Source organism: the organism of the source record quoted next (genome assembly GCF_019968985.1).
Source record: "MAG: Porospora cf. gigantea B chromosome Unknown PgB_NODE_175_length_31246_cov_119.472, whole genome shotgun sequence".
Classification (NCBI taxonomy): Eukaryota; Apicomplexa; class Conoidasida; order Eugregarinorida; family Porosporidae; genus Porospora; species Porospora cf. gigantea B.
The window spans coordinates 1-12147 of NW_027178736.1; the positions used below are offsets into that span (position 1 = coordinate 1).

At 53.4% G+C, this 12147-nt stretch overlaps 8 protein-coding genes across 11 annotated transcripts; 3 read left to right on the forward strand and 5 right to left on the reverse strand.

Annotated features, from left to right (window-relative positions):
- Positions 1-75: 75 nt before the first annotated feature.
- KVP17_002636 (uncharacterized protein) lies at positions 76-270 on the reverse strand (the record flags this gene model as incomplete). The annotated part of the gene is made up of 1 exon (XM_068519084.1): positions 76-270. The coding sequence occupies one exon, from the start codon at positions 268-270 to the stop codon at positions 76-78; it is 195 nt and encodes a 64-aa protein (XP_068377791.1).
- A 221-nt stretch (positions 271-491) lies between these two features.
- On the forward strand, positions 492-5199 carry KVP17_002641 (uncharacterized protein; the record flags this gene model as incomplete). The annotated part of the gene is made up of 2 exons (XM_068519092.1): positions 492-2861; positions 2902-5199. 2 exons carry the CDS (start codon positions 492-494, stop codon positions 5197-5199), a joined length of 4668 nt encoding a protein of 1555 aa, XP_068377799.1.
- Positions 5200-5276: 77 nt separating this feature from the next.
- On the reverse strand, positions 5277-6157 carry KVP17_002630 (uncharacterized protein; the record flags this gene model as incomplete). The annotated part of the gene is made up of 2 exons (XM_068519073.1): positions 5277-6032; positions 6071-6157. The coding sequence occupies 2 exons, from the start codon at positions 6155-6157 to the stop codon at positions 5277-5279; spliced, it is 843 nt and encodes a 280-aa protein (XP_068377781.1).
- Positions 6158-6360: 203 nt separating this feature from the next.
- KVP17_002629 (uncharacterized protein) lies at positions 6361-9350 on the forward strand (the record flags this gene model as incomplete). 4 transcript variants are annotated; one of them, XM_068519071.1, is made up of 8 exons in its annotated part: positions 6361-6374; positions 6403-6715; positions 6743-6803; positions 6832-6958; positions 7046-7260; positions 7289-9014; positions 9043-9250; positions 9279-9350. In XM_068519071.1, the coding sequence occupies 8 exons, from the start codon at positions 6361-6363 to the stop codon at positions 9348-9350; spliced, it is 2736 nt and encodes a 911-aa protein (XP_068377779.1). The 4 variants fall into 4 exon arrangements, with proteins under 4 accessions (XP_068377779.1, XP_068377780.1, XP_068377777.1 ...); XM_068519069.1 differs by lacking the exons at positions 6361-6374; positions 6403-6715; positions 6743-6803; positions 9043-9250; positions 9279-9350 and having other exon boundaries at positions 6867-6958; positions 7046-7301; XM_068519072.1 differs by lacking the exons at positions 6361-6374; positions 6743-6803; positions 6832-6958; ... (2 more) ...; positions 9043-9250; positions 9279-9350 and having other exon boundaries at positions 6479-6742.
- Positions 9351-9362: 12 nt separating this feature from the next.
- On the reverse strand, positions 9363-9686 carry KVP17_002631 (uncharacterized protein; the record flags this gene model as incomplete). Its single annotated transcript, XM_068519074.1, has 1 exon — positions 9363-9686. One exon carries the CDS (start codon positions 9684-9686, stop codon positions 9363-9365), a length of 324 nt encoding a protein of 107 aa, XP_068377782.1.
- A 47-nt stretch (positions 9687-9733) lies between these two features.
- KVP17_002642 (uncharacterized protein) lies at positions 9734-10234 on the reverse strand (the record flags this gene model as incomplete). The annotated part of the gene is made up of 1 exon (XM_068519093.1): positions 9734-10234. One exon carries the CDS (start codon positions 10232-10234, stop codon positions 9734-9736), a length of 501 nt encoding a protein of 166 aa, XP_068377800.1.
- A 98-nt stretch (positions 10235-10332) lies between these two features.
- KVP17_002639 (uncharacterized protein) lies at positions 10333-11214 on the forward strand (the record flags this gene model as incomplete). The annotated part of the gene is made up of 1 exon (XM_068519089.1): positions 10333-11214. The coding sequence occupies one exon, from the start codon at positions 10333-10335 to the stop codon at positions 11212-11214; it is 882 nt and encodes a 293-aa protein (XP_068377796.1).
- A 24-nt stretch (positions 11215-11238) lies between these two features.
- Positions 11239-12087, reverse strand: KVP17_002638 (uncharacterized protein; the record flags this gene model as incomplete). Its single annotated transcript, XM_068519088.1, has 1 exon — positions 11239-12087. One exon carries the CDS (start codon positions 12085-12087, stop codon positions 11239-11241), a length of 849 nt encoding a protein of 282 aa, XP_068377795.1.
- Between the last annotated feature and the right edge of the window lie 60 nt (positions 12088-12147).

The following is a 12147-nucleotide window of genomic DNA, read 5'->3' on the forward strand; positions in this document are numbered from 1 at the left end:
CACTGTTTTTCCACAACGCGGAGGACAAGCAGAGTTTCGTGGCCGCAGTGCAGGAATCGTGGGAGATGTAGGAAGTTACTTATCCTTCGTCGATTTTATCTTTAGACGGTGGAGGAGAGAGGGAAAACATATAGTACAGCACAACAGCGTCAGCAGACACAGCGTAACAATGTAGAGGCTGGAGATCACCAGCAGCGGCGACCATGCCAATCTGTCCAGGCACGTTACGCGTATCTCCGGCACGTCAACGCAGGTCTCTGGGTAGTGCATTGAACAAAGTCGCGCTGTGCACTCGGAGCAACGGCCTTTTGAGGCTATGACCACCTGTAGTCACTATAAGTCATGCCTATGGGATATGAATCACCTACAGTGAGAGTCTCGTTTGTGGCACCGCATATACAGTGGCAGAGATTGCCGTAGTCGGCAGCCACTCGCAGCGCCAAAAGGCTCGCAACGCCATACATGCGCATTATTCTCATTTTATAATAGGGATGTCGGGTCCGCCTAAGAAGTTTGTCGCCGGAACCCTGATATGGGTTCCGTGCGATGATCATGTCTGGAAACGGGCGGAAGTCGTATCGGCAGACGACAAGGTGGTTATAAGGACGGCAGACCAGAACGAAACGGTCTTAAACCCGAAGAGTCCTGTGCATCTGCAGAACACACAAGAGATGGGCGAAGATGGTTTAACTGGCTTGGACGATCTGACGCAGTTGATACATCTCCACGAACCTGCCGTCTTGGATTCACTGGGCACGCGGTTCGACATCGACAGGATCTACACCTATACGGGCCCCATTCTAATTGCTGTCAACCCCTTTAAAACCATTCCTGGACTTTATGACGAGAGGAACCTTCGTTTTTTCCTGGAGAATCCTCAATCCCAGCAGGCCAACTCCAAACGAATTCCCCATGTATTTTCTACAGCTGAGGCGGCCTATGTTGGGCTATGCTCTCGACGCGCATGTCAAACGATTCTGATTTCCGGAGAGTCAGGAGCGGGAAAAACTGAGTCCACGAAGTTCGTAATGAAGTATCTGGCTCTGGCCGGAAGCCCCGACTGGGATAATCGCTCTCAGATCGAGAAGCAGGTACTTCAGTCGAATCCCCTGCTTGAGGCCTTTGGTAACTCGAAAACGCTGAGGAATGACAACTCGTCACGTTTCGGAAAGTTCATTGAAATGCAGTTTCAACTCGAGAGAAACCGTCAAGGAGACGATTGCGGTCGGCTGGCGGGAGCACGGATCCACACGTACTTGTTGGAAAGCGTACGAGTCTGTCATCAACTCGAAGGAGAGCGGAACTACCACACCTTCTATCAGGTGTGTACGGCCTTTACCAAGGCCGTAGATGGCGTGTACGACTTTCCTCAAATTCTTGAAGCTGCCGAATGCAATCCCATGAAGATTGACCTCTCCAAATTCGGCACGTCGGACGAGTACTGCTACTTGACGAAGTCCTCCTGCAGTCGTCTCGCTCGCGTTGACGATCTGGAGGAGTTCGAGCTCACCATTCGTGCCATGCAAACCATTGGTGTCCCTCCAGAGGAAATCCAGGCGGTTTATAACGTGGTCAACGCCGTTTTGAGGCTCGGGAATCTGGAGTTCGCGCCTCACCCCGATAGCAGCGACCAGTCGACGTTGAGATCAGGACGCGAGGATATTGAGGTAGTCGCTTCCCTGCTGGGTGTAGAGGTCGACACTCTTGTCGCAGCTCTCTGCATCCGGACGATTCGCATGAAGTCTGAGGTATACAAAAAGCCTCTAACGTTGTCTCAGTCTGAGGACACTCGAGATGCACTGGCCAGGGCGCTATACGGAACCATGTTTCTAAAGATCGTTGAACGAACCAACGCCAGCATCGGATATCGAGAAGATGTGTCGCTATTCTGCGGCGTTCTGGACATTTTCGGGTTCGAATGCTTCGATACGAACAGCTTCGAACAGCTTTGCATTAATTTCACCAACGAGAGACTTCAACAGTTCTTCAACACTTTCATTTTTAAGTGCGAAGAAGAGATCTACAAGAGGGAGGAAATAGTCTGGGACCCTCTCGACTTTCCTGATAACCAGGATTGCGTCGACATTCTGCAAGGTCGACCCAACGGTGTCTTCCCAATGCTGGACGAAGAGTGCCTCGTTCCGCAAGGCTCTGACATCGCATTCTGCAATAAGTTGAAACGGCAGCACGACTCGCATCTACGTTTCTCAATCATCAAGACGAGGCCTGACTGGTTTATCATCAACCATTTTGCAGGGCCAGTCGAATACTGCTCTGACAACTTCCTTGAGAAGAATCGAGACGTGCTGAGTGCTGACATAGTGGACTGTGTGAAGGCATCTGACGACAAGTTCACCTCAGAACTCTTCACGCGATTTCTGGACAGAGGAGCCAAGAGCGAGGAGCAGCAGAGCAAACGCAAACAGTTGGTGACTGTGTCACTCGAGTTCCGGCAGCAGCTGAACTACTTGATGGAGACGGTGGACAAGACTGAGCCGCATTTTATCCGGTGCATCAAGCCGAACCCTCAGAATATGGCAGACCTCTACCACCGGCCATCGGTGACCGAGCAATTGAGGTATGGAGGTGTCCTGCAGGCCGTACAAGTATCCCGGGCGGGCTACCCTGTGAGGCTCCCCCACGAGGAGTGCTATGCTGAGTACCGAGTGCTCCTCTCGCGCGAGGTTAGACTCCAAGCTGAAGCTGCACCTGACCACCGGACTCGCGCGAAGATTATGATGGACTTCCTGAACGAACGGCACAACATCCCTAAACCACGGTTCTCTGATACTGCCTGGGGTGTGGGAAATTCCTTGGTGTTTTTCAAGCACGAAGCATTCGAAATTTTGTCCGCTGCTCTGGTAGGTGCAGTTTGTCTCGCTACCTCTCATATGCTCCCAGAGTGTCCGTCGCAGCGAATGTGCCACGACTATCCAACGATGTTTCAAGGGCTCCCTCCAGAGACAGGCCTATCTCACGATGCGCCGCAGCGCCATCCTCCTTCAGGCATTAGCCCGTGGTCGACAGGCAAGAGTGCGTGTCTGCCTACTCCGGCAGCAGAAGGCGGCAGTTCGCATTCAGCGACACCGTCGGATGTTTGTTGCGAGACGCGAGTTTCTGCGTATCAAGAACGCTGTGGTATTTATCCAGTCTGTCCAGCGGGGACATACAGCACGAGTCACGTTCCGTGTTCTTAGACGGGAGCTGATGGCTCTGAAGATACAGCGGTCTTATCGAATGAGCATTCACCGACGCGCTTTTCTGGCACAGCTTCGTGGAGCTCTGGTTGTTCAGAGCCTGTGGAGGCGGAAAATGGCCCTGCGTCAGCTGAAGGAGCTCAGAAAGAACGCTCGGGACACGACGCTGTTGCAGCAGCAGAAGGATGCGCTGACAGAGAAGATGCGACAGATGCAGTTAGAGCATGAGCGCATTGCCGAAGAGGCCAAGGCTGCAAGTCTTAAAGCTGAGCAAGAGAGAGAAGAAGCCACAAGGCGTGCAGTCGAAGAAGCCACAAGAATTGCCATTGAAGAGGCGAAGGAGAAAGCGTATGCCGAGGCGCAGATGCAAGCATGTGTAATGGGGCACAAGGAGAACCTGGTGTCGCCGATTGACATGCAAGTGTTGTCGCAGAAGGACGAACAAATTGAGCAGTTGCGGGACGAAATCGAGCTCATGAAGACGAAGCATGAGCAGCAGGTCCGCGATCTCCAGGAACGACTTACTCTCGCTTCGACTGAGGCACCTATTAATGGAACCGTTACGGATGACGACATCGAGGCCAAGAGGGCACAGCTGGCGGGGATCATTGAGAAGATCTCAGCGGCGCAGCAGACCTTGACAGATATTCAGGAGAACTGCGACGACAATGACAGGTTTCGTCGTAAGACGACTGCGTACCCAACCCCTGCGTCAACAAGTGCAGTGCAGATTCTGAGGCAAGGAATCACCAATCTCTTTGGAGGTGGCGATCGAAGCAGTCGACACCAGCACAATCTGGCGTCTATGGTGCTGTTACGGCCCTCGCTTCTGGGAACTATGGGCATGCTCGAGGACAATCGTGGTCACGAGAAGACGCTGCTGTCTAGCGGGGAGCTGCGCCCGGTTCAAGAGGTCCACGACCTGGACTCCGCGATTACCTACATCTGTTTCGGCCGGGAGGATGAATGTCGCGACTATATCCTGTTGGCAGTTGGCGGGAAGGATGGAACTGTGTACGTTTACCGATGCAACCGCACTGACATGGAGAAGAAGTCATTCGACGAGGAGCATCCGGAATTGTCTACTGGTCCAGATTCGATCAAGCGCGAGCTGCGCAGCGGATCGAGTTTTTCGGGAGCCGCTTACCAGCAACACATCAACTTCCACAGCAAAATGTATGGACACTCGAAGGCGATTACGTCGATTTTCTTCTCGGCTGACGAGGACTACCTTGTCACCACATCTGTGGACCGGACGGTACGGTTCTGGTCAGTGGAGTCGGGCGACATGCTGAAGGTGTTCTCAGATAGCTCGCCAGCACTGGTGGCCGTGTACTTACCTTTCACTCCAAATCTTTTCGTGGCGGCTAATTCCAACGCCATTCTGCGCCTCGTCAACATCCAGAATGGCCAAGTCTTGCAGAAGTTGAAGTTCGAATCCGAGGTTCGAGCTATGCGTTTTGATTACTACGGAGTCTACTGTATTGCGGGGACGAAGAGCGGATCAATGCATGTGTTGGAGACACTTGACGGCTCCCAACTCAAATTCCGTTTCAAGATTGGACTTTCTAAGGCGGCCATCACAAACATTACTTGTTTCAAGCCTATGGAAGGACCCCCCTGCGTCGCCGTCAACTGTTGTGACTCTACTTTATCGCTGGTGGACTGCGTCTACACCGCAGATGCCCGGTTGCAGAACCTGACGGTCAAGCAGAGGTTGCGGATTCCACAATCTCTACTTCCCTTACGTTCTTGCTTTAGCAGTTATGGAGGCGGATGGTTGGTATCGGCTTCTGAGGATCGTGATGTTCACGTGTTCAGCATGGCGAAAAAGTCGAACTACAAGAACCTCTGTCTCCGTCACCACCAAGTCCCAGTGCTAACCGTGGCCACGAACAAGCAAGGCACGCTGCTGGTCAGTGCGGACAGCTGCGGAAAGATGGTGCTTTGGCGAAGATTCGATTTTTCTCACTTGCGAGAAGAAGTCGAGTGCGTGTTATGAGAACATGTATTCCACTAAGGGCTATTGACAAGCATTCATCAGGGCTGAGTTAAGAGAACATGAATTCATACGACAAATCAGGGCATGAAAGGCAACGCAGCACGCAGCCCCGGCCCCTTACGGGGTGCCGCCTCAATGGCACCGCCACTCACCGGAACTCCCGAGTCCGTCAGGCCGCAGGGGTACAGGTAGGACACCGTGCGACGTCCATCATTGTTCTTAGCATCTCGCGCGTTTTGCTTTCGGCAGATGTGGAAAAGGGTGTTGATGACCTTGTTGCGAGCCTTCGCTTTACGGACCTCCAGGTTTAGATCCGCTTCGACGTTCATCTTCTGAATGAAATCTTGCTGTTGTTGCATAATCTGGTCTTGCAGGTTCTGGTTCTTCTGCCAGTCCTCTCGGAATTTCTTCTCCTTGGTGTACGCCTCGTCGACAGTGCGTTGGTAGGACTTAAGCTGAGCGAGGTAGGAATCCACGAATGAGTCCAACGCTTGGTGATACTTCGCGTTTTGATCCTTCTGTAGCATCGTCATAGTGCCCACCCATTGTTCGCAGTCTTGACCAGCGAACTCATGCAGGCGACGCAATGTGGCGACCGCGACCTTTTTGTACTCCTCAAAGGAGATCTGCCCTCTGAGTCTGAAACCCCAGTGACGACTGTAGGCTGCGATTTCATTGAAGTTGATCTTTCCGTTGGGATGGCAGATGCGAGTCAGTTGTTCCAGCATCCCGAGCTGCATTACATGGTGCCTGAGGACCGGCTCGAGTTCCACAATCTCCACCAGGCCATCAGCGTCTGCATCCATACATTTGAAGGCTGTTGCCAGGACGATCTGCAGAAGATAAGACACGCTTGGTATGTGTGACCTACCTCCATGCCTTCGTAGAGCTTCAGAGTGTCCTGAAGGGTCTCATCTTGGGAGAATGTCCTGTCTGCCAGACTGTGTTGTGCACCCATGGCGAAATGCTGCTTTCGGTGCACACGGTGAAGCTTTTTTGGAGGAAAAGCTGGGCTAGGGAGTGACGAGGGTGATGAGGGGTTAGACACTACTAATCATGAAGAATCTCTGGCGTATCTTGGGCGATGGGCCCGTGACCAAGCGAGGGGGCTGACACCCCTCTAGTTGCCAAGCAATATTCGGCCGATTTGCGAACGTGTGCATGGGCTCGACCACGTAGGTCCTCTGAGGAAGTCTCATGCAGTTCAACCCCGATCTCTCGAGAACGGCCGCCGAAATTCGATGGGTCTCCTCAGGCGAGAAGAAGACAAGACTTCCATATGCCCGCCGAGTGGAATCCGTTGCTTTCAGGAATCCTGTGCAGTGAGACCGGCGACTTCCAGAAGCTGGATGAATTCGAGGAGGGTGATCTGGACCATGCAGCTGACACGGATCCAGCAGCGCAAAGAATAATGGACGCCGTCGAACGCGACCTGCTTTTTCAGGATGACATCAGAGCCAACCTCCAACGCAAACATCCCACGCATATGGTTAGCGAGGGGTATGGCATGGTCACCGTAGGAGATTGCGTGGGTCTCATGTAGATATCGGGCTTCCGTCTCTTCGCCCACGACCTTCCATCCAGTCGCCTGTCACAACGCTGGTGTGAGTCGCCAAGGCTCATCAGACTCAGATGGCCGGTGGAACATGGGACTGGCGGTTGTTAACATGCCGGTAAGACGTCGTTCGGAGGACAATGCCGTTGTCAGTAGATTTCTGCAGCCTGTCAACGACCACTTCCTTCAAACGAAACTAGCAAAGTAGGTTTTTTATGTGCTTACATTTTTATAAAAATGGTCATACAATTTTATTTGTATTAAATAATGATTGGGAAAACTTATTGGCAGCGCTATATCGGACGACATGGGAAACCTCGCTGGACGCCCTTCGGCAGCGGATGCAAAGTTCGAGAAGCCGGCATTGCATTCGCTTCTGGGCGGTCCGTCGACGTCATCGCCGTTCCACGAATTGTTGGCATTCGACCCTGCTAAAACTGAGGAGCTTTTGAAAGCTGGCGCCATTTATCCGTTTCTGCTTCCAGCCGTGGAGCCAACGGTGTTCAGTAAGCTCTTGGTTTGGTCGTCATCCAGTGTTCGGAGGTGACATGTCCCCTGCGCAGCAGATGCCCTCCGCCGTGGAGGAGCTTTGGGAATTCCGTCCTATGGATCCTCTCGTCAGAGAGGAGGCAAATCTCACGCTTACCTGCGGCTCGTCAGACGAACTACTGTCGCACATGCTTTGGGGAGAAGGCCGTTCATTTACTGACTTCAGCTATGAAAGCAAGGTGATCAAGTACCCCCACGGCGAGCCGTGGCCCGACAAACGACACTCCTTCTTAACAATTGAAGATGGCTGCGGGTTCCTCATTTTCGGCGGGGAAACCATCCACCGAGCGGCGTATATCCACGACTACACCCTGGCCAACGATTTGTGGAGATACGACGTGCCCTCGAGGGGTTGGACGCGCGTTAAAGCCGGAGGGGAGGCTCCGCCTCCCCAAATGGGTGCTATGGGGATTCTCCACAACCGTACTCTCTACGTCGTTCAGGGCATGACAGCCCAGGACCTGGCAGTCGAGTCCGATCGGCCGAATATGAACACGCAGTACGATGTCTGGGATAGAGACTTGCAGGAGGCTTCGTACTACGTCGGCGCCAAAAAGGCGACCACAGGCTTCTTTGGAGACAACTACTGGAAGGGAAAAAGAACTCGGAAGCCCGCCGTGGACAAAGGTTTGGTCCTCTGGCGGATCGATCTCGACACCAAGTCCCCAGCTTGGGAGGAGGTTCTTACCCAGGGTGGGTATGTGCCTGTTGCGCTGGCCACCTGCAGTGCAGCTGCACGGGCATCTCGGAAAGCAGCCGGACTGCCGTTCGACTACTTCCACCCAAGCGCCACCGAATGTAAAAGCATGAAGCCCAAAACACGTGGGTGTTGTGTGGCACAGTACCAGGATAAGCTATACATTTACGGTGCTAACCCTCCTGGGTACTTCAGACCGATTGTATGGATCGCTGTGCTAGACCTCTTCACCCTCCGTTGGCGCTGGATACCACTGCCACCCGGAGCAGCCTACTGGGCCAGAGGAGTCGTGTTGGGAGAGAAAGTGTGGTTGCTCTTTGGAAGCAGCACGCTTTCCATGTTCAGCTTCGAGGACGAGACCTACCAATCAGTGGCGCTCCCTAAGAAATGGCGGAACGTACTGCGACCGGGATCCCAAATTTCGGTTCTGGAGTCGCCACAACTCCTTGAGTACAGGGGTTTCGTGCGCACCTCAGATAGAGTAGCCAACCGGTTCGAGTTGCGCATAAACATGTTGGTATGGGGCGGCGTCGACAAACGCGGAATCTGCACCAACAAGCTCACACGCGTAACGATCCTCATTCCGGAAGTTATGCGAGAAGCATTGCTACCTGTACGGGTCCACACTCACAACCCCCTCAGCTATCCATTGGTAATAGACGTAGAGCCGCTGTGTGGAATGAGTAACGAGAAATGGACGCACCTGCTGGAATCGACACTCTATCTTAGAGAACACATGGATCAGGCGGAGCGGCGGCGGCTGGAACGGTGGATGGTGATTGCGCCGATGCTGTGCCTGAAGTGGCAATCACGTCGCACGCGCGAATCGTCTCGTAGTCTAATCAGGGTACGTGACAAGACTCCGGAGCAGAAGGCCGAGGCTGGCGATCAACTGCTACAGCAGCTGCTGCAGCTGGTGAGTTCCGGCCTGGATGCGAACACATTATTTGCGCCTCGTAGCCGTGTGCCCATTCACGCGCCGTCCATGTCGCTGCAAAAGGCTCTCAATGAAATGTGAGCTCCTTCTGTCAACCTCACACAGCTATGTGCTCGACCACGACCGAACCACACTGCTGGCGCTGCGGCTGATGCATGATGTCGTTCGCGAACGGGGGGACACCATAAACTTCCTCGAAGGAGAACTACATCGGACGCTGGCGCTCACAACAGCCGACCGAGAGCGCATGCAGCTAACAACGCAGACGGCAATGGTGGAGGTCAGCAGAGTCCGAGAAGAGTACCGGCGTTTCGTGAGTGACGAAGGAGCCTCACACGCAGCTTGAGTGGCACAACGAAAAGGCTGGTGGAACACCGGATATCACTGTCGAAAATATAAACCGACTCCGTTAAATACTGTACACATCACGAAGCGTACTCCTTGAAGGCTTGGAACTCCTCGTCAACCATGTCCTGTAACTCCGAGAAAAAGGCTTGAGCTTTCTCTGGGTTGCTCTTCATAATGCTCGCGAACATGGTCGAGGCTTCCAGCATGTGGCCCTGCATCTCCTGCTCAACTTGCTTGACGGACTTGGAGGTAAAATGGGCAGCCATCGGTTCTTGGTTGGTGTCAAAAAACGCCTTCATGACTTGTACCGCCGGCTTCACACCTTTGGCTTTCAACGTTACATTAGCAAGCTCAAGTGCCTCGGTGTACAGAGCCGTCACGGGGCGAGAAGGGTTGACCATCGATATTATTCAGAATTGCTCATTGTAACGCAAACCCCACATCCTTTTCACCACACACCACAACGTCGTTCCAGCGCAGTCTGTAGCTTGCGAGGGTCCGCGCCTATGGTCATTTCCAGTTGCTCCAGATTCAAATTCTCATCCTTAACCTTGTACAGACTGAAAGTGGGCAGCGGTGTGCCTGTGTAGCCACACTGCAGATCGTCGTCAACGTCCACCTTCACGAACAGACCGTCGAACTCTTTAGCCAGGCGCTCCACTGTGGAGGCCACTCGCTGACAAGGCACGCACCAGGTGGCATGATAGTCCACCACCAAAACTCGATTCTCGAGGAGGGCTTGAGCCCTCAACTTGTTCCACGTGGCCTGGGAGTCCACTGCGGTAACTGGGGAATCTGAAAGCTTGGCTCCCTCAGCTCGAGCCTCGACGTTGGTGGTCTTGCCGAGCACATGCCGTTGGATCAGGTTCCACAGATACTTCACGAGCAGAGACAGGACAACGAATACCTGCCACGGACTGAAACATATACCTCCAATGCAACAGGCCATTCTGCGATTTATCGGCGTTTAAGGGCAGCCTAGCACTATTGTTGTCTCTGCCCACACCACATGACTGCCTAAAACGAAATATTAGAACTTGCCATACCATGGTGCTTATCAGAGACCTCAACTCCAAATCCAGGTCTATCCTCAGTGTTGGATATGTGCACGACAAGAAGTGGTTCTTCGAGATGAAGAAGGGCTCGGCCGGTCCTACATTTACTCAAACGGTCGCTGACGGCGTGGACAAGTTCCCAGTCGTCACCAGTGTGGTGCGTGCGCCGCTAAACAAGGGCTCCGTTTCGGGAAAGGTTGGAGGTGATGGAAGCGGGTTTGTTGAGGTCCGCATGCCTTTGGTTGCCGGAGTTACCGGTACCGGCAAGCTCACAAAGATGGTTAACAAGGAGGGGTCCGAGACTTTCGACACCGATATTAACCTTCAGGTGAAGGAGGGGCCGCTTGACTTGGCCCTCGCCTTAAAACCTGTGTCTGGAAAGTGGTCGGCGGATGCTGGACTTATGGAAACCTTTAACTGCCGCCTTGGAGGAAGTATGCAGGTGGGAATCGCCGGTTCCGTGTCGGGGGAGATGTCGGAAGTGAGCGGATCTCCCTCTGCAGGGCTCTCCTTCGGACCTCCAGAGTGCTGCTCAGGCAGCGGAGCGTGGAAGGTGATGCTAAACGGAAACGCCAAGAAGCTGACGTCTTCTTTCTGGGCCCGAACTGAGTTGTCGGCCTTGAAGCCAACAGAGGTGGCAGCGGAGGTCTCCTATGACGTCGAGACCAAGGCAGTGACCTCCAGTATCGGAGGTCATGTGTTCTTCACGGCAGATAAGTCTTCCGGTTTGAAGACGCGTCTGACGGACAGTGGAAAGGTGGCAACAGCGTACTCCCAGAAATTGGACAACTCTCTCAACGTTACGGTGGGAGCAGAGGCCGATCTTCGCAAGGAAACCGTCTCCTATGGTGTGAAGCTTTCCTTTTCTGCGTAGATTTCGTGTAACCCTTTGTGGAATCTATGACATCCACAAATACGTAACTATAAGAACAACTGAGGCGGCCACCAGCATGCTGTTAAGGATCTTGCTAACCTCTTCGTTGGCCTGGAGAAAGTCCTTCGACGGCTGGCTGCTGAGCATCACCTTACGCGCCAAGTGAGAACACATCACCGTAATGAGACCAAGAAGCAGAAGAACAATGATTTGGCAGATGCTCGGAGAGTTGGTTTGGAACACACGGAGCATGAAGAACACTCCTGTTACGATGAAGAACTTAACTCCGGGCAGGCTGCATCCTAGGGCTTCCCGGACTTCGAGGAGCGTAAGTCGTAAGGCACCGCCTGCATTGTGTCTGTCAGTGTGTTGGCATGTAAGCGCGAAGTTCTCGGGGAGCACCATGGACTGACGAACGAAGTATGAGCACGGGAACTGGAACCGCGTTTCACACTCCATCTGACAAGGTAGTGGCTTCCAGAACTCACTACAAGGCGGTCGGAGAAGCGTCACCAACTCCCTCAAAGATGACCATTCCGCTGGCAGAGGTATCGTGGGCAACAGTATTCCACGTTTGGCCGTAACCGTCAGGTCGTCCAGTGGTTGATCGAACTGGTATCGACGCCGTTTCTGATGCTCGCAGTTTCGCGAAGTCTCAAGACAGACTCGACAGGCAGACACAGTCAGTGGAGACTGCTTGCATAGCGTGCGGATGGGGAATGTGACGTCGAAATGGCCGGGCCACTGCCTTGTGCGTGAGGCCTTGGACTCCGCTGCTGCGTTGGACTCCACCATTCGGCTCGTAGGCAGCAGAAGCACCGCTCTAAGCCGTTCCAAACTGCAGTAGCGCTGTTGGTAACGCATTGCTCGCATGATTATCTTCAAAATCACCAAGTTTGATGAACACATGGTGTATGGGTAGTCAGGGTACCG